This window comes from Marmota flaviventris, chromosome 16 (assembly GCF_047511675.1).
Source record: "Marmota flaviventris isolate mMarFla1 chromosome 16, mMarFla1.hap1, whole genome shotgun sequence".
Classification (NCBI taxonomy): domain Eukaryota; kingdom Metazoa; phylum Chordata; class Mammalia; order Rodentia; family Sciuridae; genus Marmota; species Marmota flaviventris.
In genome coordinates this window covers 61,129,934-61,153,373 of record NC_092513.1, presented here as the reverse complement: position 1 = coordinate 61,153,373, position 23,440 = coordinate 61,129,934, and the positions used below count along the sequence as shown (strand labels likewise).

Below are 23,440 nucleotides of genomic sequence, written 5' to 3'. Positions count from 1 at the left end.
ACAAAGGGGGAAAAAAAGAATTATCTCCACCGAAGTCAAAACTATCAACAACAAGGATGAGTGTTCACTGCCTATGCCATAACTGCCTTATTTTCCATTTCTTCTTTGGATTTGCACCCCTTAGAACAAGAGCTGAGGAATTTAAACCTTTGTTCTTTTTTGTTGTTACTTATCAAGCTGCCAGCTGGAGTTACATGGAACACAAACCGGGTTGAATTAGTCTTCAGCTTCCCTGATTACCAGTAGGATAAAATGAGAAGTATTGTCCATTGCAGTTTCATCTGAACAGACTAGATTGATATCCTCCCTCTGTGGGGCTGATTCTGAATTCTAAATAGGAAGTTCTGTCAACTAAGTTTTAGCTCTGATCATACCCTTGGGAACTTTGTTGGGATGGTATCTGCTCCTGAGAGAGTGAATCAGCACATCTCTAGGACCAGGTGGATGCTCATCTCTTCTGGCTGTCTCCATCTCAGGGGTGTCCTGAGAATTCTACTTTGTAACCAACCCCTCACAGGTATCACTACACTGCCCACACATGCACTGCCTTCCCAGGCTTAGGGTCTGTATTTGTGTTTGCTGGTTAAGTTTCTAGACCAGCAAGACTCAAAGGGAAGCATGTTGCATTCCCCTCTATATCTCTAACCTGAGTAACCCTGGGTACAATCTTCTCTGTGCTTGTTTCAATTGCATTCTGCTAGGTACACCCTGGGCAGCACAGTGGGTGCTTGCTGAGGATATGACAATATTTGTTATAATTTCCTGGGCTTCTACAGCAACAAGCTGCATCATGACCTATTCAAGATGGTTCCCTGCTGCAGCACTTCACTTGCCAGTCGAGAAACATAGAGCACTTTTCAAACACCATCTGGTGTTAATCCTCTGGTTCATCCAAATTCGGACTATTCTATAATTTGTCCCATGCCAAATTTTTCCACTATATTTTTCTCTACTTTGTGTTATGCCTCTCCTCTGTGGTGAAATGTCATCACTGCTACTGCCTGCTTGGCACCAATGTACTCGTTTTTGTCCTGTGTCCAAAACACCTGAATTTCTGGATCTCTATTAAGTCTTGTACTGTCCTATGTGAATTTCAGTGAATTCTATCACACAGATTGCTGAATCCCAAGCTCTGAGGCAGCTGGAAAGTGTTCTCTAGTCCTTTGATCTCCATATTTACTTTTTTATTGATTAAAAGCAGTGATTCTTAAACTGGAAGGAATATTAAAATAGATCACTAGGCCCCTTGCCATTGTAATTCAGTAGGTCTAGGATAGAGCCAGAGAATTTCCATTTCTAATAAGTTGATACTCTTAGTCTAGCATCCCCTAAGAATTGGTATAGATGATTTGTAGGGGAATTGTCCTAAGACACCCCACAGATACCCTATACATATTCTTTTCATTAGCTTTAAATTGCCTGATGATTACTTAATCACACTTAATACAACATTAAATGCTGTATAAATAGTTATTATACTCTTGTTTAGACAATAATGACAAAAAATTGCAGGTTTAATAGAGATATAATTTTCTCTTCAAATGTTTTTTATTCTGTGGTTGATTTAATCTACAGAGGATGAACTCAAGGATATAATAGGCCAGAATATAGATATCTATATCTATGTCTATATCTATATCTATATCTATAATCTATCTATATGTATATCCATTTAATTCAGTCCAAAATTGTGTTTTCAGAGTTGTATATTTATTCATTTGATACATCTAGACTCCAATTTGATATATGACTGTTATATTGAAGATATTTTATTGTCATTTTAAAACTTTTTTATTAAATTAAAAGCAGGGATATATGAAAGAAGTTAGAAAAAATGTTAAATCTGTGTCATGAGTATATTGAATACAATGATGGTTTGTAAGACCTATTTTTGTCTGTCTGAAAATTTCCTTCAATAGTAGTTTTTAAATACAGTGTTTCTTTATATAATGTTGATATAACTTTATTCATAATTGGCTTTTTAATAGAGTAAAGACAAGATTGCATCTTACAGCAAAACTCCAAAAATTGACCGAAGTGATGTCGGCAAGGAGATGAAGGAGAAATCATCCATGAAACGTAAACTTCCTTTTACTATTAGCCCATCACGAAATGAAGAACGAGATTCAGACACAGGTAAAATAAATAGTTATTTTCTGGTAAAATCTTACTTATTTCCATACTGTGATTTTTCTTTTCATATGTATCACTCTTTTTGGTACCCCAGTTTATAGAGAAATATTTGTATTATTATGTATGATTTATTATTTATTAATTATTTATGATTTATTATTTCAAGGGTATAAATTAATTCATCACACAAATGTGATTTTTCACCAGAGAGAAGAAAAATTTATTCTTTACTCTCTTAAGAATGGTGAAATTTTGCTCAGTTAATAAGTATTCACTAGAATATAGTAGATTTGGAAAAAAAGTTTTGTGGACTGATGGAACATACCAAAGAACACCAAAAAAGAGACTGACTGCTCTTCATAGGACGTTTGTTTCTCAAAATTTGAAATCAGTCAATCCAAATTATTCATAATAGGTGGAACCACTATCTAATATTACTACTATCTAATAAGTTACCAGGTTGTACTGTAGCCCTGAACTAAACTAAAAAAACTATTAATTTTTTTAAATTAATGTAAACTTCAATATATTTGTCACAGGTGTTCTGTTCCTTGTGTGAAATATTAATAAACTTTCTTAAAAATGTTTTTGCTTTACTTTTAGAATGTTAGTGTTCCATTTTGAGCTTATGTGCAGAGACTTTTTTGGGGAGGTAGGCACTGGGAATTGAACTCAGGGGCACTCGACCACTGAGTACTGAGCCACATCCCAGCCCTGTTTTGTATTTCATTTAGAGACAGGGTCTCACTGAGTTGTTTAGCACCTCTCTTTTACTGAGGCTGGCTTTCAACTCGTGATCCTCCCGCCTTAGTCTCCTGAGCCACTGGCATTACAGGTTTATGCCACCACTTTGAGCTCTGTGCAGAGATTTTATCCTAGTGATATCTTCTTAGAACACTTTAATCATCAATACCAAAATGGTTTTAACTCTAGAAATTATTGAAAATACTCTGAAGATTTTGAAACACCTTGTGCTACCATAGCTTTAGTAAATACTCAATTTTTAGTGTACACCTTTAGTAAATAGATCTCCTTCTGTGTATTTCACTGTTTTTTAGTTTGAATTGGAAATTGTTCTCAGTCATGACATTTTTAAACCTCAAAGTGTATTCTTTCTTGCAGAAATTAAGAAACGATGTGTTTTGTTCATTTTAAGTTGCACTGGTTTCTTCTAGAGATTCAGAAACTTTTTTCTTGAACCCCAACTCTACTTCAGTGGTATTCTAAAACTACCACTAGTCAGGTAGCCAAGAAGTCGTCTTGTGCCAGATACTGTATTTCGCTGCATTAATTTTCACTGCCGATTTTATGCCTTTTTTTCTTTTTGTCAAGAAATGGAGTATGACATTGTGTGAAGACGTTTGTTTTTTTAATTTTCTGGGGAGGGTACTGGGGATTCAACTCAGGACACTTGTCCACTGAGCTACATTACCAGCACAGTTTTTGTGTTTTATTAGAGACAGGGTGTCACTGAGTTGCTCTTAGCGCCTTGCCATTGCTGAGGCTGGCTTTGAACTCATGATCTTCTTGTCTTGGCCTCCCAAGCTGCTGAGATTACAGGCATGCTCTACCACCGTGCCCAGCCTAGGATTTTTATGTGTTTTTTTTTTTGAGAAAAATTGTGCCAATATTACTTACAAATCATGTTATTACTAAATTATTTTTTGTCCAAGAATAGGATACCTAGAATACTTGTGAATATACCTCAATGCAGTGAAATATGATAATATTTTAGTCAAGCTGCATGTATAATGATGATCCTACAACATTATATCACCTAATGATGATGTAGCCTTTTTGCTTTGTATATGGGCACTCTATGAATTTGCATAACAGTGAACTCTGTTAATGGCTCATTCCTCAGAGCATCTCCCCATCCTTAATTGTTGTATAACTGTATGTGTCTTCAGATACCTATTATGGATTTAACCCTTCTCATATTTTCTTTTTGGAAGCCCCTTTGGTGAACAGTGATATTTTCTGATATTAGTTTGAAGAAGGGAGTTTGTTAAAATCAAATATAGTTAACCATTTAAGGAGAAAATGTTACGTAGGAACAGATGAGAAAATGTTACATAGAAGTAAACTAACTTCACTGAATAAACATAATCTGATTAGAATTTAATCAAATTATATACTTGTTTTCCTGATAATTTTTCCACTTAGTGGAAATGAAATTACAGCTCTCTTTGAGAACATTTCATAACACCTGGTTGTGTGAGACACATTTTTATCCCAGTGGCTTGGGAGGCTGAGGCAGGAGGATCACAAGTTTAAAGTCATCCTTTGCAACTTAGTGAGACCCTGTCTCAAAATAAAAAAATAAAAATAAAAATCGGCTGGGGATGTGGCTCATTGGTTTAGATTTCCTGGGTTTAATCCCTGGTACCAAAAAAAAAAAAGAGGAACGAACAACATTTCATAACTCCTATTTTTGTTTTAGAAAAGTTATATGAACTCACCAAAATTTTTTTAATTTGTTTTATTATACATGACAGTAGAATGCATTTTGACACATTGTATACAAATGGAGCTCAACTTCTCATTCATCTGGCTGTACATAGTGCAGAGTCACACCTAGGGTAATCACACATATAAATAAGGTAATAATGTCCATCTCTTTCTACCATCTTTCCCATCACCACCACCCTCTCTCCCTTCACTCTTCTTTTCCCAATCCAAAGTTCCTCCATTCTTCTGTAGCCCCCCCCCCCCCCCCCATTATGGATCAACATCTGCTTATTAGAAAAAAACATTCTACCTTTGTTTTTTTGGGTTTGGCCTATTTCACTTAGCATGGTATTTATCCTACTCTATCCATTTAACTGCAAATACCATAATTTCATTTTTCTTTAAGGCTGAGTAATATTCAGTTTTGTATGTGTAGCACATTTTTTTTTTATTCATTCATCTGTTGAAGGGGATCTAGCTTGGTTCCATACTTTAGCTGTTGTGAATTGAGCTGGTATAAACATTGATATGGCTGCGTCAGTGTAGTATGCTGATTTTAAGTCCTTTGGGTAAACTGAGTAGTGGGGTAGCTGAGTCAAATAATGGTTCCGTTCCAGGTTTTCTAAGGAATCTCAGTACTGCTTTCCATAGTTATTGCACCAATTTGCAGTCCCACCAGCAATGTATAAGTGTACCTTTTCCCCCACATCCTTACCAATACTTATTGTTGCTTGTGTTGTTGATAATTGCCATTCAACTGAAATGAGATGAAATCTTAGAATAGTTTTGATTTGCATTTCTCAAATTGCTAGAGATGTTGAACATTTTTTCATATATTTGTTGATTAGTTGTATAATTTCTGTGAAGTATCTGTGTAGTTTCTTAGCCCATTTATTGATTGGGTTATTTGTTCTTTTGGTGTTAAGATTTTTGTGTTCTTTATATATCCTGGTGATTAGGGCTCTATCTGATGTGTGTATGGTAAAGATTTTTTCCCATTCTGTAGGCAATTTCTTCACATTACTGATTGTTTGCTGAGAAGAAGCTTTTTAGTTTGAATCCCTCCCATTTATTATTGTTGATTTTATTTCTTGTGCTTAGGAGTATCATTAAGGTAGCCAAGTCCTAAGATGACCTTGTGAAGATTTGGGCCCACTTTTTCTTCTATTGGGCACAGAATCTCTGGTCTAATTCCTAGGTCCTTGATCATCCACTTTGAGTTGAGTTTGTGCAGGCTGAGAGAGAGGGGTTTAATTTTATTTTGTCACATTGATTTCCAGTTTTCCCAGCATCATTTGTTGAAGAGACTATCTTTACTCCAATGTATGTTTTTGGTGCCTTTGTCTAGTATGAGATAATTGTATTTATTTTGGTTTGTCTCTGTGTCTTCTATTCTGTACCATTGGTCTATATGTCTGTTTTGGTGTCAGTATCATGTTGTTTTCATTACTGTATCTCTGTAGTATAGTTTAAGGTCTGGTATTGTGATGCTTCCTGCTTTGCTCTTCAGGCTAAGGTTTGTGTTGGCTATTCTGGGTCTTTTTTTTCCCCCAAATGAATTCCATGATTGCTTTTTCTATTTCTATGAAGAATGACATTGGGATTTTAATTGAAATTGCATGAAATGTATATATTGCTTTTGGTAATATGGCCATTTTGGCAATATTAATTCTGCTGAGTCAAGAACATGGGAGATCTTTCCATCTTCTAAGGTCTTCTTTAATTTCTCTTTTTAATGTTCTGTAGAGGTCTTTCACTTCTTTTGTTAGATTGATCCCAAGTTTTTTTTTTTTTTAGGTTATTGCAAATGGGGTAGTTTTCCTAATATCTTTTTCAGAGGATTCATCACTGATGTATATGTACATTTGATTTATGGGTGTTGATTTTATATCCTGTTACTTTACTGAATTCATTTATTAGCTCTAGAAGTTCTCCTCTCTAAAGTTTTGTTGGATTTAAAATATGTATTGATTAGGCTGAATTTATAAATCTTGCTTTTTATATGCCACACACAACCAAGACATTAAGAATTTTTGTAGGCCCAAAGCAGTGTAACTGTCTTTTATTTATTTTTTAATTTTTTTAAAAGATGTTTATTTTTTTAGTTGTAGTTGCACACAATAACTTTATGTATATGTGGTGCTGAGGATTGAACCCAGGGCCTCGAACATGCTAGGCGAGCGCTCTACCACTGAGCCCCAGCCTCTTTTATTTTTTATTTTAAAAAATGAGAAAGAAATCTCAAATACTATTAAGCAAGATCTTACATATGAAAAGTAATATAACATCAAACTTGTTTAACATTGATTTTTATTTATTTATTTGGTGGTACTGGCAATTAAACTATTGAACCCAGGATGTCTCTACCACTGAGCTACATTCCCATCCTTTTTTTAAGATGGGGTCTCAGTAAGTTGCTGAGACTTACCTCAGACATGCAGTCCTCCTTCCATAACTCCCAGGATAGCTGTAATTATAGGCATGTACCACCCCACTCAGATTGATTAATTTATCAATGGTAATCAGAAATGATTCATAATAATTGATAAAATTATTACCCAATGATTTTTAAGCAATTATTGATGGAAGCAAATTTTTATCTTTAAGAATATATCTTATATAATAAAAGAAAATCCTCCCTCCAAACTAGGAAAATAGTGTCATAAATAAAGGATTAATTAAATTATAGTAAATCCAGTGAGCAAATAGTTTTTTGCACTGAAAAATAACATCGGAGAATGCATGATAGGGAAGACATTTATGTTATTGGAAGTGAAAACCCAGGTCAGGAAATAATATATAGTGTTTCATTGCATTAAAATCATTGGTGTGTTTATATGCATATACATATGTGTACAACATATAAACACACATATGAAAAGATAAAATAAAGACTTGAATATAAAAGTCATTTTCACTGTAGGAACTAAGCCTAATGTTGGTGGGTGTATTTTGGGTCCAGATCAAAATATAAAGGTTTTAAACCCTGACTTGAAAGAATGAAAGAACAGGAAATTGGGAATAATGGCAAGAATTAATACTAATACTTGGTTCATATTCTCTTATAGCAAGGTTATGTGTATATTTGTCTGTATCTTAGTATACACTGTCTCTAACAGAATAAAAGCAGTTTCTTTTATGTTGGAGTAATATTAAATTAATAAACTTTAAGATGTGTATGTGTGTGTGTGTGTATGTATGTTATATGCTTTTTCCTACATAAATTTTATTTCTTCCTGTGTCTTCTCCATTAGTCCCTGTGTCTTTGTATATATTTAGAGGTATGCTTGGAATGATGTTCACCAAATGTTTATACTTTATTCTCAAGGGTTAGGATGTTTGTTAATTGCTTGTTTCTACTCTTTTTTTGTAGGTTGGATATTTAAAAAATAAGCATATCTTTAAGTTATCTTTTGTAAAGATGTTTGCATAGAAGGCCCTGGGGTCCCTAAATCAGCAATAATGCCAGCAACTGAATAAGGAATTCTTGGTCTTATGATAACCTAGTGTGTTTAAAACTTTGCAAATTTTTAATTATTTAATAATAACTTTTTGAAAAGATAAGTCTTTCTAGAAAAGTAGGTGGTTGGCTAGACAGATAAAATGTTGGAAAGAATTATAGCACAATTTGAAGTCTTTCCAGTGGGTCCTTGTAGCTAGCTACATGATAGTACCATTTATTCTGAATTACTTTCTTTCAAAAAATCACCAACATATCTGTTTAAATTGTTCCAGTATGTATCCATGTTTTCTTATCCTGTGAGAAAATTCCTACAATTTTTGTTGTATGGAATACTAAGAAGCCAATAGATAGAGTGAAGACCCGTTGAACATATGGAAGCCTAAAAGCAACTACTACTGATGTAGAAGATATTATGCTTCCCATATCAACTTGCTTCATTGCTTATTTTTAGCTTTTGAAATTTATTTTCAAACTGTCTTCTTCCAAACTCTTGACATAAGATAAATTTTTATAGCTGTAATGGAGATAAATGATAATAATGTTTAATGATGAAGATTTTGGAATCTGACCAGTATCAACACTGGCCAGTTAATTTTACTTCTTAATAAGCCCCAGTTTTCTCACCTGCTTGTAATATCAGCCTGAGAAAATTGTGACCTTTAGGTGACATAATGCATAAATTCACTTTGTGATATGTTAATTAAACACAACAAAACAGATGAATACCATCTTAAACAGATGGGGATTTTTAAATTTAATGCAGTGAGAGCACTAGACTTAGGCAGTCCAGAGTCAGTATAGTAGCTCAGTAACACCAACTGAGACTAGATTCATCTCTCTGCTCTCCTTTTCTTGAGCAGGAGATGTGAAGTCACAGGATTGCTGCTTTTTCCTAGGAGAAAGTAGAAGGTGAAATACCCCCCAAAAGGTGTCTTTTTCCAAGTGAGACTTGTCCTTTTTATTGATAAAACAATATCTCTAAAAACATCTGTCCATTTCATTGGTTAGGCCACTATAGTTACAAGGGAATCTGAAAAGTCAAGTACTTTTAACCAGGCATATTGTCACCCTGATATTAATTGGGTTATTCTGGGAAGAGGAGGAGAATGAATGTTGAGTAGGCAGATTATAATATCTGCCACTGTATTGTATATAAAATCTAATCAATAACTACTAACTTTAGCAATTAAGGTTTTTAACTTTATTCTTGTACTGTCAGTCATAAAATCATACTTCTTTCCCTATCTCCTACATCCAGGGAAAACCATAATCCCTTAACATAATGTCATAACCCCTCATGTAAAAGTATTAAGCTGCTTTCTGGGGGCTGCATAAAAGTCTCCTTTTGGGCTCCAAACTAAATTCGCAATTATTTCATTATGAATGATGCCATGAAGATTATCTTTATATGTTTTTGTCCTATTCTGAACTATTTCCTTGTCAAAAATGGGAACATTTCTGTGATTCTTCATATTTCTCCAAAATAATCCTACCTAGTTTTAAAAGCTTCCATCAGTATATGAATGTTGTTGGACTCAGTGTTCTTTAAGTATTGGGACATATGTTTTTCTTTAGGTTTGATAGATTTTATATCCTAATAAAATAAACCAGCAGTATTTCATAATTTTAATTTGCATATTTGAGTAACTAGAAAGATATAATATGCTTCACTGTTTAAAATTTAATAATTGTCTCGTCTTAGTATTATTTGTTTACTATAGTTTTTTCTTTTGGCATGTTTAGATAATGTAATTGGAGAAAATTCAGAGACTTAGTATGATCTTTTCCCAAAGTCTCTGAGAGCAATTGAAGAACATGTTGAGATTTCATAAGCTTTTAACTTTCTCTGCCAGATATCCAGTTTTAGACGTTCTATTCTCCTGAGGCCTTAGATGCCATTAAAGGATTTACCTTACTTAATGGGATTTAAACAAATTGGCAGAGGTTAACACTTTTAAATAGAGAACTGTGTTAAGGTAGCAGGTAAAGTCAAATGTTCTACTACAGATTAACTCCTGCCCCCTTCCTAATGTTTTATTATAAAAAGTTTCAACCTGTAATACAGACTTTCAAAATCATTCTTGGTATTTTTCTCCTATGCTACTATACTCATAAAGCAGAGTATATTCACTTTAAAAAAGATTGTTTTTCAAATACAGGTGTTGGCTTCTCTTGCCTTCTATAAAGAACTCATTAGGGTGAGAGAATTGCTCTGCCTAACAATGCTTTACATCAGCCTCAAAGACAAATAGCAGTAGTCTCATACAACCTCATCTCAGTAGAGCATGGACCAGAATAATAGTTATTTTTCAGCTCCTGAAGTAAATCTTTACAGAATACATGCTTGAGTGCTACAAATATAAACATACTTATTCAAGTGAAAGCTAAAGGAGGGGGTATTGGGTCAGAGTGAGTTGCTTACTTCTAAAGGAAGAGTTGGTTGAACTGTTAAACTGCTTCCTTGCATTAATGAATATAATTGAAAGTCATTTTATCCACTGTGCTTTAATATGTTTAAATAACATAATCTGCTTTCAATAACCATTTAATCTGGTTGATATAACTTAATTGGTTGCCACCTTTTTTTTTTTTTGCTTTGAATGTATGGAAGCAGTTTTCAGTCTCTTGCTTGTCTTCATATGTAATGTAAAATACTGATTTCATGGAATTCTTGTGCTTGCCAAATTAATGCCTTCGATTTTGAAATGCAAGATTCCTTAAAATTCTTATAATACAGTCCATCTACTTACTTTAGAATTGGTCTAAATGTTCTTAATGATTACACTTTTGAATGAGTGAATCTTCTCATCACTAAACTTTTAGGATTATCTTTAAAAATTTCAAATACTCTGTTTAGGGGTTACTTTTTTGCTAAGTTTGTGTTTTTCAACACTTGGTTACTTACACCTAAATGAAATCATGAATCCTGTCTATCAGAACGACCCTGGAAAGAAAAATGTATGTCCATAAATTGACGATATGATTGCTCAGAATAATAATATTGTGAGTTGAGATGCCACATTATTTAAAAGTTAAAATACATGCTGTGTCCAAATCAACAAAATCAGTTCTTCATATTCTTGTTTCTCTGTCATGAATTGTTAAGGAGAAGTCCATATTTTTAATTAATAAACTTTATTTTGATTTCGATTGCTTTTTTCCCTAAGATTCTTCAGTAGTGATCTCTAGTACTTCAGTCTATTGAAATATTTGTTATGGATAGAAGGTCTTCCGTCTTACATGATACTGCAGTCCAAAGTGTTTTTATGTCTTCAGAGTAGTTTTGGCACTCAGAACAAAAAGTGTGATTCAGGTTCATCAAAGACAAATTCTGAAGAGAAAAATCAGTGATGTAGGAGTGCTGCCTGTTACTGTTATTCAGAGATTGCAAAAAAAGATACAGCATAAAAAGATTTGTGTTTTAATAAACAACTTCAGCAATGTCTGTTATTAAAACTACATGTTTGAATTTCTTAATTTTAAGAATTCCATTTGAAGAAACTGAAATCGTAGGTGGTGGCCAAACCTGTGTTTTGAATGTACTTTTGGCTTTACCTTAAAAATAATTTTTGGAAAAACAATAATAGATCATTGCCTAACTAACTGGTGGTCTTTTAAATAATGTTGGTTTGTTGAATTCTGTATTTCCCTTCGTGTGCCTTTTTCTTTTCTCCTGTCTCTTCTCATTCTGTAGATTCAGACCCAGGACATACAAGTGAAAATTGGGGGGAGAGACTTATATCTTCTTACAGGACATATTCAGGTAATTAGATTATCAGGTGCTCATGTTCAGTGAGTGGTTTCTGTCACATTTACAGTTAAGCATTGTACTATAAATAACTTATTTTCAAACTAGTAGTTATCTAATTTTTCTGAGAAATCTAGTATATTTTATCTTAACACATTTTAAAAATACCTCTACTTAAGTTTTGTATAACACAATATGAAGGTACCATTTATTTGGAAAACAGTATGAAAGTCAATTCCCTTCCCTGGTGTTGGACCTCTGTGTGAAGATAGCCAAGGTCTTCAATGTGTTTGTTGTATTTCCATCACTAGGTACACCAAATACACTGAGTTCTATACACAGTTTCTCTTACCCTTTAGTCAAATAATGTTTATTTAAAAGCACATTTAAAATTTTTTCCATTGTACTCATAACTCATTATTGACTTTGCTGCCCAGGTTGAATTAAGTACATTAAAATAACAGGTTGCTTGGAGAAATGCTATTACCATTAATTGTTAGAACCTCTCTATTTGACTGTGGCACCAGTCATTATATGTTACTGATTTATAATTACTCCATATAAAACAAGGCCAAAGAATATATAAATACTACCCCTAAAGCTAGTTAAGTGTTTTGATTATAGTATTTTTGAATAAGTACATGATGTGCTTATTTCTGAACTTTTTAAAATGTAAATATTGTTAAGTCCCTGGGTATTTAAGTGTCCAGTTTTTAATAACATTTGGGTATGAAACTGAGATAAAACTTTTATGATGTGCTTTTTATTTATTTTATGAATTTGTGGGGGCTTGGATGGAGATAATAGCAGAACTAAACAATTATCCTTAAAATTATTCTGATAGTTATTAATTGAAATGTGGTATTAAGTCAGTCATTTTTTATTACAAAAATTGGGTGGGGGTTATATTTACAATCTAGTTACTATGGAATCAGGCCTGCCTTTAAGAAAGGTACCTAAAAGGTATACTTAAAAGAGCTAAATGTGATGAAGCCATTCATGATCTGAGTTGTAATTGCTGAAAATAAGTTATAGTATTGACATTCAGAGGTTACAAATTCACAGTATCTTAGAATCAGACCAGAATGGCAAATTTTGTTTATCAGAATTGAAGTATGCACACTACAAACATGATTGATAGAAGTATCTTTTATCTGTTTTTTAATTGTAGCTTCATTATTATTTTTTTTACAGTGACTGCTTTGTAGGGAAATGTCATATTCATTTATTTTTGAACCTAGTTCCCCAAGAAAAATAGAATAGTTTTATCTTTTCATAATGTACTTTACACTTAATTGGGAAGTAACAATATTACTTCTTCTTTTTTGGCAAGACCTGAAAAGAAAGCATACATTTTACAAATTATAAAACTGGGACATCTCTCTTTTTCTGGAGCACCTCTGGATGTTGAAAGAAAGAAGTTGTACTGATGTGAAGTTCTTTTTTTTTTTTTTTTTTGTCTTGGGTAGTCTAAATAAATCTGTCAGGTTTTTCCTTCAAATCTCCAGGCTAACTGAGTAGAATTTCAGGGCTCTGTAGACTATGCTAAATGAGAATGTTTATAATTATACCTCGGTTTAAATTTTGAAGTTCTAGTCTGTTATGAAGAAAAAAATTTTTTAGCATAACTGAAAACTGGAGAACTGTTGTATCATTTTTTTTTTTTTACTTATGACACGTTAGAGGAAATGAATTATTCATACAAGATACTGAATAGTCAAAGTCTTATTGACTGCATTAAATTTGAAAACAAAATCACCATATTTTGGTACATAATAGTTGTAGCACTTAAAAGTTTTGAATAGTATACTGATCTCACACCCATCTAACTTATACCAGCTCCTGATCACTTAACCACCTTTTTCCAATTTATGGAAAACATGAATTCAGACCATACCTGTCCTTTAAAGTTAATTCATCTAATTTGAATTTTTGCTTAAATGTTTGGAGTATTCCAACTTGTTAATTCTTTTCCAGGTTATAATGAGTTTATGTTTGATTATTTGTCAGAATGGAGTTCTATTAATGAACTTATGTTTTCTGTACCCCAGGTATATATTACTTTAGTGTCTTTTATAAAACTGCAGTAAAATGCAGAAAGTATAAAAAAAAGTTAGCTGTATTGTCAGTTAAAAAAAAAAAATACAAGTTACTCCCTCTCCCAAATTTTAGAAATCATTTAAAGGATAGATACTAAGAATTTTTTGTTTCTGCCTATGATTAGATTTTACTTCTTTTCCTTGAAACATCTCGTCTGCTTTTTGTAAAATTTTACAATATTTAAATTATTTAATTATAGTAGAGAAATGTTTATTATATTTAAAATGTTTATTTAGCTGAAAAATCATTAAAATAACAACAATAATTGTAGTGTTTCCTAAATACTAGAAAACCAAAATGTACAGAAAATTATGAGAAAGAATATACATTGCAGGTAAAACAATAGCCTGTTTCAAAGACCTGTTTAGGACTTTATAATTATTGTAGTAATAGGTTAAAAATTGTGCTGAGATTAGATTTATACTAAATTGGATCATTATTGATAATGAGAAATATGAAAATTAAAGATTATATTAGAGATATTTTAAAAAGTTGATTTTAGTAGGTCTTGAAATGTTTGGTTTTATGTAAAATAAAAATTTAATACAGTGGTTATATTAGGAATTATTGAATTTTGGGTGACTTTTGGCCATCAGAGTTTAAATATTATAGCCTAATTTTTCTAGGCGATTAGGATGCCAGTTATCCTAATAATCCAAAGTGGCATGCTTGAATCATCATTACTTTAATTTCTCATGATTACTAATGCCAGATTTTAGTTTCTTGGACTTACTAGAGTAATAAATGCTTCTCTCAAAATATCCTACCTGCTTGCTGCATCTTCCTGCTGGGGAGGGGAGGTGGGGGGAAAAAAAAAACATTGTACTGACTACTAAGCCTTCACTTCTTCCACTCATTTTTGAATTTATTTACTTCTAGCTGCACTTTACATGTACTCCTAAACCACCGCAATATCAAATATTTATATATGACTTTCCAAGAAATAGATGCCTTGACAGTAGTCAGAACTCAGTATTCACTTGCACAAAGCAACTGCATTCACTTCCAGAGGATTTCTAAAGAAAAGACATTTGTATGTTTATACCTATGGAATCTAGTTCAGTCTGAATTCCCTGGTACTTAGGGAGAATGCTGGCTGCATTGCCAAAGGATTTCCAAAAACGAAATCTGATATCAGACCTTGTGATAGATGGAGTCTCTTTGAAAAGGGCCTCAGAAATTTTTGAATCTTTGTAAGATTTTTTTTTTTCATTAACGCACAGGCACGCAGAGTCCTTAATTTGTACCTTTTTAACTTTGATTAATATCATCCCATGTTCCACTGTCCTGTACTCAAAGGAATTGATTTGGTGCTTTTATTCCATTAACTGCTGAGTGATTAGAATTGTCTTACTTAGTTTCTTGGCAGGTTGTACAAATCATTACTGGAATTAGGAAAGTAATTTGAAGAAGCATTGATATGTAGGTTTAGCAGTAATAAGAATAAAATGGTAGTTAAGAAAAATTTCAAAGATATCATATACAAGTTAGCACTCTATCTGCAGAGTCAACTTATCATAGATTGAAAATATTTTTTAAAAATTGCTCTATACAAAAGCATGTACAGACTTTCCCCCCATTATTCTCTAAACAATACAGTATAACTTCATAGTGCTTACATTACTTTAGATATTATAAGTTATCTGGAGCTAATTTAAAGAATATGGGAGGATTAGCACAGATTGTATGTAAATACTACACCATTCATGTCAAGGACCTGAGCACTAGATTTTAGTATCTGCAGGAGTTCCTGGAACCATACCTTTGCAGATACTAAGGGATGACTATAGTAAGGAATGTTTGAAGTGTTTTTGAAGTTATTAAATTTTAGCAGAACTAATCACTAAAATACAAATCTTAAAAATAATAAAAATTTCAAGTGCCTAGAAGCAATAAAACAAGAATATAATTTTTCCAAAGCATTTAGCAAAAATTTTCTCATATAATTAAAGGCCAGTGCTCTTTTCTCTGGCTACTACCAGTTTATATATTATAAATGATTCTCATATATATTTATAGCAGCTGTCAAAAAAGTTGTCTTATGTTTTGCTTTGGAGTACTTTTTTTTTTCAAATTCTTACATATTTAATAATTTCAGAGAAAGAAGGTCCAGAAAAGAAGAAAACAAAAAAGGAAGCTGGAAATAAGAAATCCACACCAGTTAGCATTCTTTTTGGTTATCCACTCTCTGAACGAAAGCAGATGGCACTTCTTATGCAGATGACAGCAAGAGACAACAGTCCAGGTGATACCTAACATCATTAAGTTAATTTGTAGTATAATCTAGTATATGTATGTTTGTACCTATGGAATATAGTTCAGTCTGAATTCCCTGGCACTTAGGGAGAATGCTGGCTGCATTGTGTTGACAGTTACTTTTAACTATTTTTAATTTTTATTCTTTCTTGAATTTAATCAGAATTACTTGTAACATCAGTTTGAATGTTATAATTTATCTGTGTGAAAGTTCATGATATGAATCCTCCCCTAGAATAGAAAGTGTATAAGAGCAGGGATTCTTTCCCTCATTTTTCATAAGTGGATAATTGTTAAATAAAATGAGTCATTTAGAAATAGGTTAACAACATGGGAAGTTCATGGCAAAACTGTGCTTTTACCTTACTAATGATTTATCCCAATTTCGGTAAAGATGTTTTCTATGCTTCCAGTTCACTGCTCCCCTGCTGTTTAAATTGGCAGTTTTATTATACATTGCTTCTCTCTGACTGAGACAGGAAGGTATCTGAAGAAAAAAAAATTTGGCTCTGAATTTAAGGCATCTTTATATAAGAATATATTGATGAAGAAATGTATTGAAAAAGAAAATTTTTCCAATGAACTTTTCTTATACTGACTCTTAGTGGGAGTAGGGATTGGGGGTAAGCACCTGGGGACATGATGGTTAAATTCTTAGTGTTTCTAAGTATCCTGATTTCAATCAAAGCATGAGCCTATCTAATATCTTTCACTCCTACAAATATTGTAGATCCTTGTGCTTTTTAAAATAGTGTATTTTTGGATTTTTCTCACCTTTTCTGCCAGTAACTTGGGTAGAAGAGTGGTCAAATTATTTGACACTGCTACAACTTTAAATGTTTCTGTAAAATGTTGAATTACAAAGACTTATTTTGTAAAAATGTCTTTTTACAACATGAACTTTTGTCTTCAGAATATTAAAGAATTAATACATTAAGACAAAGAGTAGAAGTCTTCTTTATCTCCAGTGACTCCCTTTGAGAGGCACTACTCTTCAGAGTCTCTTATCTATATTTCCAGGGAATTTTTAGGCATAAATATACATTTTTTGGTTGTTTTATTTTTTTTTCCTAGGGTAAATACAATTACACAATAACATTGTTGTTCTATTGGCTCTTTTCATTTAAGGATAATTCCTTGTCATTTTTTATTATTAATAATTAATATGTATATAACTGGAGTAGAAAGCTTGACATCAAGCTGTGTTACCAAACAGATGTACTTGGAGGTTAGGATTGATTATCCATTAATTTGGTCCTTTAGTTTTTAAGAAAATCAACAAAATAACTGTCTTAAAAATTTTACTATAAAGTGTATAATAAAATTTATTCATTTAGCAAAGTTTTCTTGAGTTACACTATGTAGCAAGAAGTCTTTGAAACAGTTGAAAAAGATAGTTGATGAATAAGAGAGATGAAATTCTTACTCTTATGGGAGTATACATTCTAGAAATAAGTAGAAAACTGTTACTGAGACAACATACTTCAAAATCCAAACTGTAAAACTTTACTTTTTTATTGATATTGCTTTAGAACTCCATAATTATATCAGTTTGCAAGATTGATGATGGAAAATTATTTTCCAAGATTGTTTGTTCTTAGTGTATTAACTCTTTTAAATAGCTATAAATTTTCAGAATTAATTAATATTGTCATACCTTTAATTAAGAAAACATCATCCCATTCTCCCTGCCCTGTGGTTCTAAAAAGAGAGGAGAGTGGTGCCTTGGGCATCATCTAGTTTAACTTTCCTGATTTTGACATAAAAACTAGAATAGAAATCAAAAGTTGGGGATCAAAGCAAAGAATAACATCTATGGGATTTTTTCCATTTGCCCTTATTTCAGATCTTTAGCTTTATTTTCATACTAAGATCATCTCTAACTTAATTTGCACTCAACATCAGAACAAAACTGCAGTGCTTTTGAGTTAGAGATATGAACTTTGGCCTTCAATTTAATTTTATCTAGGTGTTAAACTAATATTATAAAGTGCTCAGGAAAAATACAGTTGTTTGCAGTTCATTGATTATTCATTAAACAGATACATTTAAGGTATATACTTGATACTTATTATTATCATTTTAAACCAGTTTTATAAGTTGACAGAATAAAATGTTTCTCATCAACTTGTTATCTTTGGTAATCCTAAAAGAAATTTTACTCTATGTATTTGTGTAAATTTATTAATGTATCATCCACGTCAAGTTTTGTGGTGTTAGAAAGTTCTAGCAATAGACACATTATCACTAAGAATCTTTTAGTAAATATATACAATATTTAGCCTAGAACCTTTGTGAACTTTTTTCTTATAGACTCCACACCAAACCATCCATCACAAACAGCAGCAGCCCAAAAGAAAACTCCCAGTTCTTCATCTCGACAAAAAGATAAAGTTAATAAAAGAAATGAGCGTGGTGAAACTCCTTTACACATGGCAGCTATTCGAGGAGATGTGAAACAAGTCAAAGAATTAATAAGTTTAGGAGCAAATGTGAATGTGAAAGATTTTGCAGGTAAGATTAAACTCAAGAATGATATTCAGGATCTAATATTGAAACAGATTCTTGTTCCAGTTTTATTTATATTTCTTTTGCAAAAGAGTTCTGAAAATATATTTTATTACAATACTTTTGCTGTATGTGCATAAAACCTTCTTCTCTGCTGTATTATCTTGTCAATAATTACATTTTTGCATATTGAACTTAAATTTTAGTTGACATTACTGTATAATGGTTTTTAAATTTTGGTTCTATCCAAAGTAAATTTGAGTACATGATGTTTTCAAAGCAGTTAATTCATTAATAATTCTTGAGAAACTTTAACTTGAACATGAAGATTGTAAGAGAGTGGCATTATTTTAACTTTAATTATTCAAATAATACACCAATGTATTTTTACTATGAAGAATTCAAATAATATAGAAATTCTTGTTAATTTCCCATCTTATACTACTCTGTTTCCCTTCTGCTTTTTTTTTTCCAAAGAAATGGTATTAATAATTTGTAGGTTATTCTTTTACTATTTTCATGATCATATGTAAATATGAACATTTACTTATAAACTTTTTTTAAAAAAATATTATTATTCCACCTGTGGTTCTGCAGCCTGTCTGTAATTACAGGTATTTCTTTCAGTACATATAGGTAAATTTACTTCATTTTTAACAGCTTCATAATATTATCATTAGTGAACACTGTTGTAAAACCAACTTTGTGGGCTGGGGTTGTGACTCAGATATACAGTGCTGCCTAGCATGCGTGAGGCTCTGGGTTCTCCTCAGCACCACATTGTGTCCACCTATAACTAAAAAACAAAACAAAAAAACAACTTTGTGTGTAGCTTGGAACTGTTTTAGTAGAATTGAAACTGTTGTTGTAACAAAGCAAATGCACATTAAAATGTTTGACATAATGGCTTACTGCCCACCAAAATAATGCTCCTGTGTCAGTTTATACTACCATCAAGAGTCTGTTACTCAACTTGAAGATATTAACTTAAATATTAATGATCTAATAATTTAAAATTTTAATTTTGATATCCATAATCAGTAATGGTAGTAAATGTTTCTTATAAATTTGCATATATCTTGCATGTATCTTAAAATTGTATGTTAAATTAATATTCTAACTTTAGGTTGGACACCACTGCATGAAGCTTGCAATGTTGGATATTACGATGTTGCGAAGATACTTATAGCAGCTGGAGCAGATGTTAACACACAAGGATTAGATGATGACACTCCACTCCATGATTCTGCTAGTAGTGGGCACAGAGATGTAAGTATGAAAGAAGAAATCAATAATGTACATTTCCATCATAGATTTCAACCCAGGATAATTTAGCTTACTTCTTAGTTGTACGATCTTTTGTCCCTTTTTTTCCTAACTGCTACTTTATAGTCAGATTTAGCATTATCTTTTTTTATTTTGTTTTACTTAGTTACACATGAAAGTATAGTGATCTTGACATATATTTGAATCAGATGGGATGTAATTTCTCATTTTTCTGAGTATACAGGTTGCAGAATCACATTGGTCATGCAGTCACATATAGCATTATCTTTTAATCTTTGATTTGATAATTGATTGTTAAAACAGTTAGGAAGAAATTTTATTTTAAGACATTGTAGTGTCAGATAACCAAATGTGGTTAAAGCACATTTTACTTATAATACTTTTACAAAATTGGACTATGTATCTTTGGGAAAGCATTTTTACCTTAGACAAATGGAATTCAGAGTGAAGAGAAGTATGAATTGAATTCCGACCTTACTAGTTTAGAAGCTTGTGATCTTGAACAAGTTATGTCTCTCCTCTATACTTCCATTTCATCTTAAAATCATATAATAAATAATACCTATCTAAGGGGAATTTGGTTAAGGAAAAGAAGACACTGCATGTAAGCACACCTTAAACTCTTAAAATATTGTAGAAATATCAGGGGGAAAATTAAAACTATACCTGAATTGTTACTTCAAATATACTCAAATATTTTAGAAACTAAAATTTAGATTAAAAATGCTATTTTCCTTATTTATAATTTTATAATATACTTTTCCATGTTACTCATTAAGTTCTATTAAAAGGAAAATGTAATCTTTATTATTTTCTCTAAACTGGTCTTGTTTACTTGGTCTTGTTGACCATTCTTTCCTCTCTGCTGCATCAACAATTGGTACATATCTATGTGATACCACTTTTTTCTTCCTCTTTACTTACCTATTGTCATGTTTCCTGTGCTAGTCTGTGAATATCATACATACAGGCATTTTGTGTTTTCTGTTACTGATCCTGGAAATGTTTGTTGCAAAAGAAATAATAAATTTGGCATGGATGCATGGATAGATAGGTGGATAGATAACTGAGGACAGGCAAAAGGGCAAAGGCTTAGTCCATAAGGCCTGACAAAATATAGGAGGCATTGCCCTTTCCTCTGACTTTATCAGAAGAGATGTGTTTTCTAGCTAATACCATACTTTACCATTTTTTAAAAAATGCATTATTAATAGTTTCAAAAAATGAATAACTTTCCTTTAAATGTGGTATATAAAGGTTTCTTGATTTCCAAGTGTAATTTAAAAGAATTATGCCTTGTGACTAAGACATGTTTGTTTACATGAGTATAAGTTTCTAAATATGTACATAGCTGCAAAATATTTCTAGAAGCCGACCTTTTGGCTCATGTACTAAAATGGATTCAAACACTGTTTACAGTCTCTTTCTGAGCAAGATTGGCATGCTATTTTCAAAAGACCTTTGCTTTTCCTCCTACCAACAAGCCTAGGATAGTAGGAGTCCCAATTTGAGAGCTATTTTCTCTTTGTTGTTTTTACTTGAGTCTAAGGAAAAGAGAATTGAGATCTACCAAAAACTCTCAATTCTGCATACAGATATATTAGGTCTTATGAGCCTCTCCCTAAGGAATTGGATTTCTTTTATTCAGAGATAGCCATGACAACTTCAACTGTCCATTAAAAATTCCTAATGTGGAAGAAGCAGAAACATAGCTTCTTTACAGCGAGGTCTAAATTATTTAGAATAAGAAAAGATTAACCTTGCTTCTGAGCAATGTATTCCTTGACCTGCTGTATAAGTGTATTATACCTCACAATACATAATTTTATACTAGTCTTAGTTCTAGTTGTTTGGTATCTATCATTTTTTGTCTTATCATTTTTACATACTTCTAGTTTGTTGCCTGTTACAAGTAACTTTAATTTGCCTTAAGTCCTTTTTAGAATAAATATCTGCATATGAGAATGATGTCTATAAAATATTGGCTATTAAAATTTTTGCATCATGCTTGAATCTTTACCTGACTCATCATCTTAGACATGTACTCTATATTTATTGATCGTTTCCTGGTGCATAGGACACAATGTCAGGATCCTTTTTTCTGGTTTCCCAACCTAGGGCTTTTTTCTAAGAAAATAAACCTTAAAATGGAAAACATTTCAGCTCATTAAAATGTTCACTACAGTGTTATTTATAATGATTAGAGTTTTTTTTAAACTTTATTTAACCTTCTCAAATGTCTTTCCTAAGTGAAATTTTAAAAGACACGGACCCACAATGACAAAGAGCAGAAGAAATGGAAAAGCAAGATTTTAAAAGGTGGAAATTAAATATATATATAATTGCAGTACAGGGTTTGACAGACTTTTTCTATAAAGGTTAAATCATAAATATTTTAAACTTTGCACCTTTTTTCTACTCTTCCTTTTTACTCTTTCCTCTTTTCACAAAACTTTAAAAATATAAAGGCCATATTTTGTCTACCTCTGATATAGGAGAGATAAGAACATTGAAACCAAAGCCATTGTGGCACAGAATTGTAGAGAAACTGAAGCTCAGGAATTGATGGCATCATTTGCCTCTGGAATTCCTTGTTTGGACTGCAAATAATATAACTGAATCAATGTTTTGTTTGTTTTTTTTCTTCTATAGCCCCTCCCCAATCCTACATAGCCAGGTGATTTCACCTCTTGTAACTTGGTAGATGTTTCCAATATGGAGCTAAGGATCAGGAACAATTGTTCTTCAGTAGCAGCTTTGGAAAGCTAGTTGATGTTTTAAAAGGATAAACACTTGTAATTTAATAATCATAAACATGAATAAAATATTAGCATTTGGAGTCAAAAGTAAATTGTTATCTCTATACATTCTAACATTTCAAATTTTCTACAAAAATAGTCAAGAATATTTTTTCATTTAATTCATTGTGAATCTTCATTCTTAAATAATTTGTTTGAAATTCTAGATTTACAGTATCTTTTTAAATTATTATTTTAATGGTCAATGTAGTTAATACTCATCTGTTCATGTTATTTGTTTAAACAGTCTTTTAAATTATATATTTTCTAAGTATACAAAAACACCATTGTTAATTGTTGGGGATACAGAGAGTAATATATTTAAGACTTGATCCCAAGTGAAGCTTATAGTCTTATAATAAGGGGGGAAATATATATTAATAAATTTTAATGTAGGTTTGTGTCACATAGAACACATCAATGTCAGTGGAAGTAAAAGATCAAAACAAGAAGAGATGGGAAGGAGTCACAATTGATAATAGTTGGCTAACTCTGGTAAATGGGTAGATTTCACTAAGAATGGCAAGGTTAAAGGTACAAGTTTTAATAAACTTAATTTGAAACTCGTTGATTTGGGGCTTTTGTATTGAAATACACATATACTCAATTGGATATATCCAATGAACATTTGAATATTTGGGTTTAGCATTAAGAGAACAAGAGAATGAAAATGAGTGAATTGTATATTGATCACAT

The 23,440-nt window shown here is 32.0% G+C and overlaps 1 protein-coding gene across 7 annotated transcripts in view; it reads left to right on the top strand.

The window, feature by feature from the left end:
- The window catches only part of Ankrd12 (ankyrin repeat domain 12), a 118,161-nt gene that overhangs the window by 47,592 nt on the left and 47,129 nt on the right, over window positions 1–23,440 (top strand). For 5 of the 7 annotated variants that reach the window (XM_071602463.1, XM_071602460.1, XM_071602466.1 and 2 more), the window contains 5 exons: window positions 1,989–2,136; window positions 11,742–11,810; window positions 15,994–16,140; window positions 18,465–18,665; window positions 19,786–19,928. In XM_071602463.1, the coding sequence (XP_071458564.1) occupies window positions 1,989–2,136; window positions 11,742–11,810; window positions 15,994–16,140; window positions 18,465–18,665; window positions 19,786–19,928 (708 nt within the window). The remainder of the gene's footprint in view (window positions 1–1,988; window positions 2,137–11,741; window positions 11,811–15,993; window positions 16,141–18,464; window positions 18,666–19,785; window positions 19,929–23,440) is intronic. The other 2 variants (XM_071602464.1, XM_071602465.1) reach the window with 1 other exon arrangement.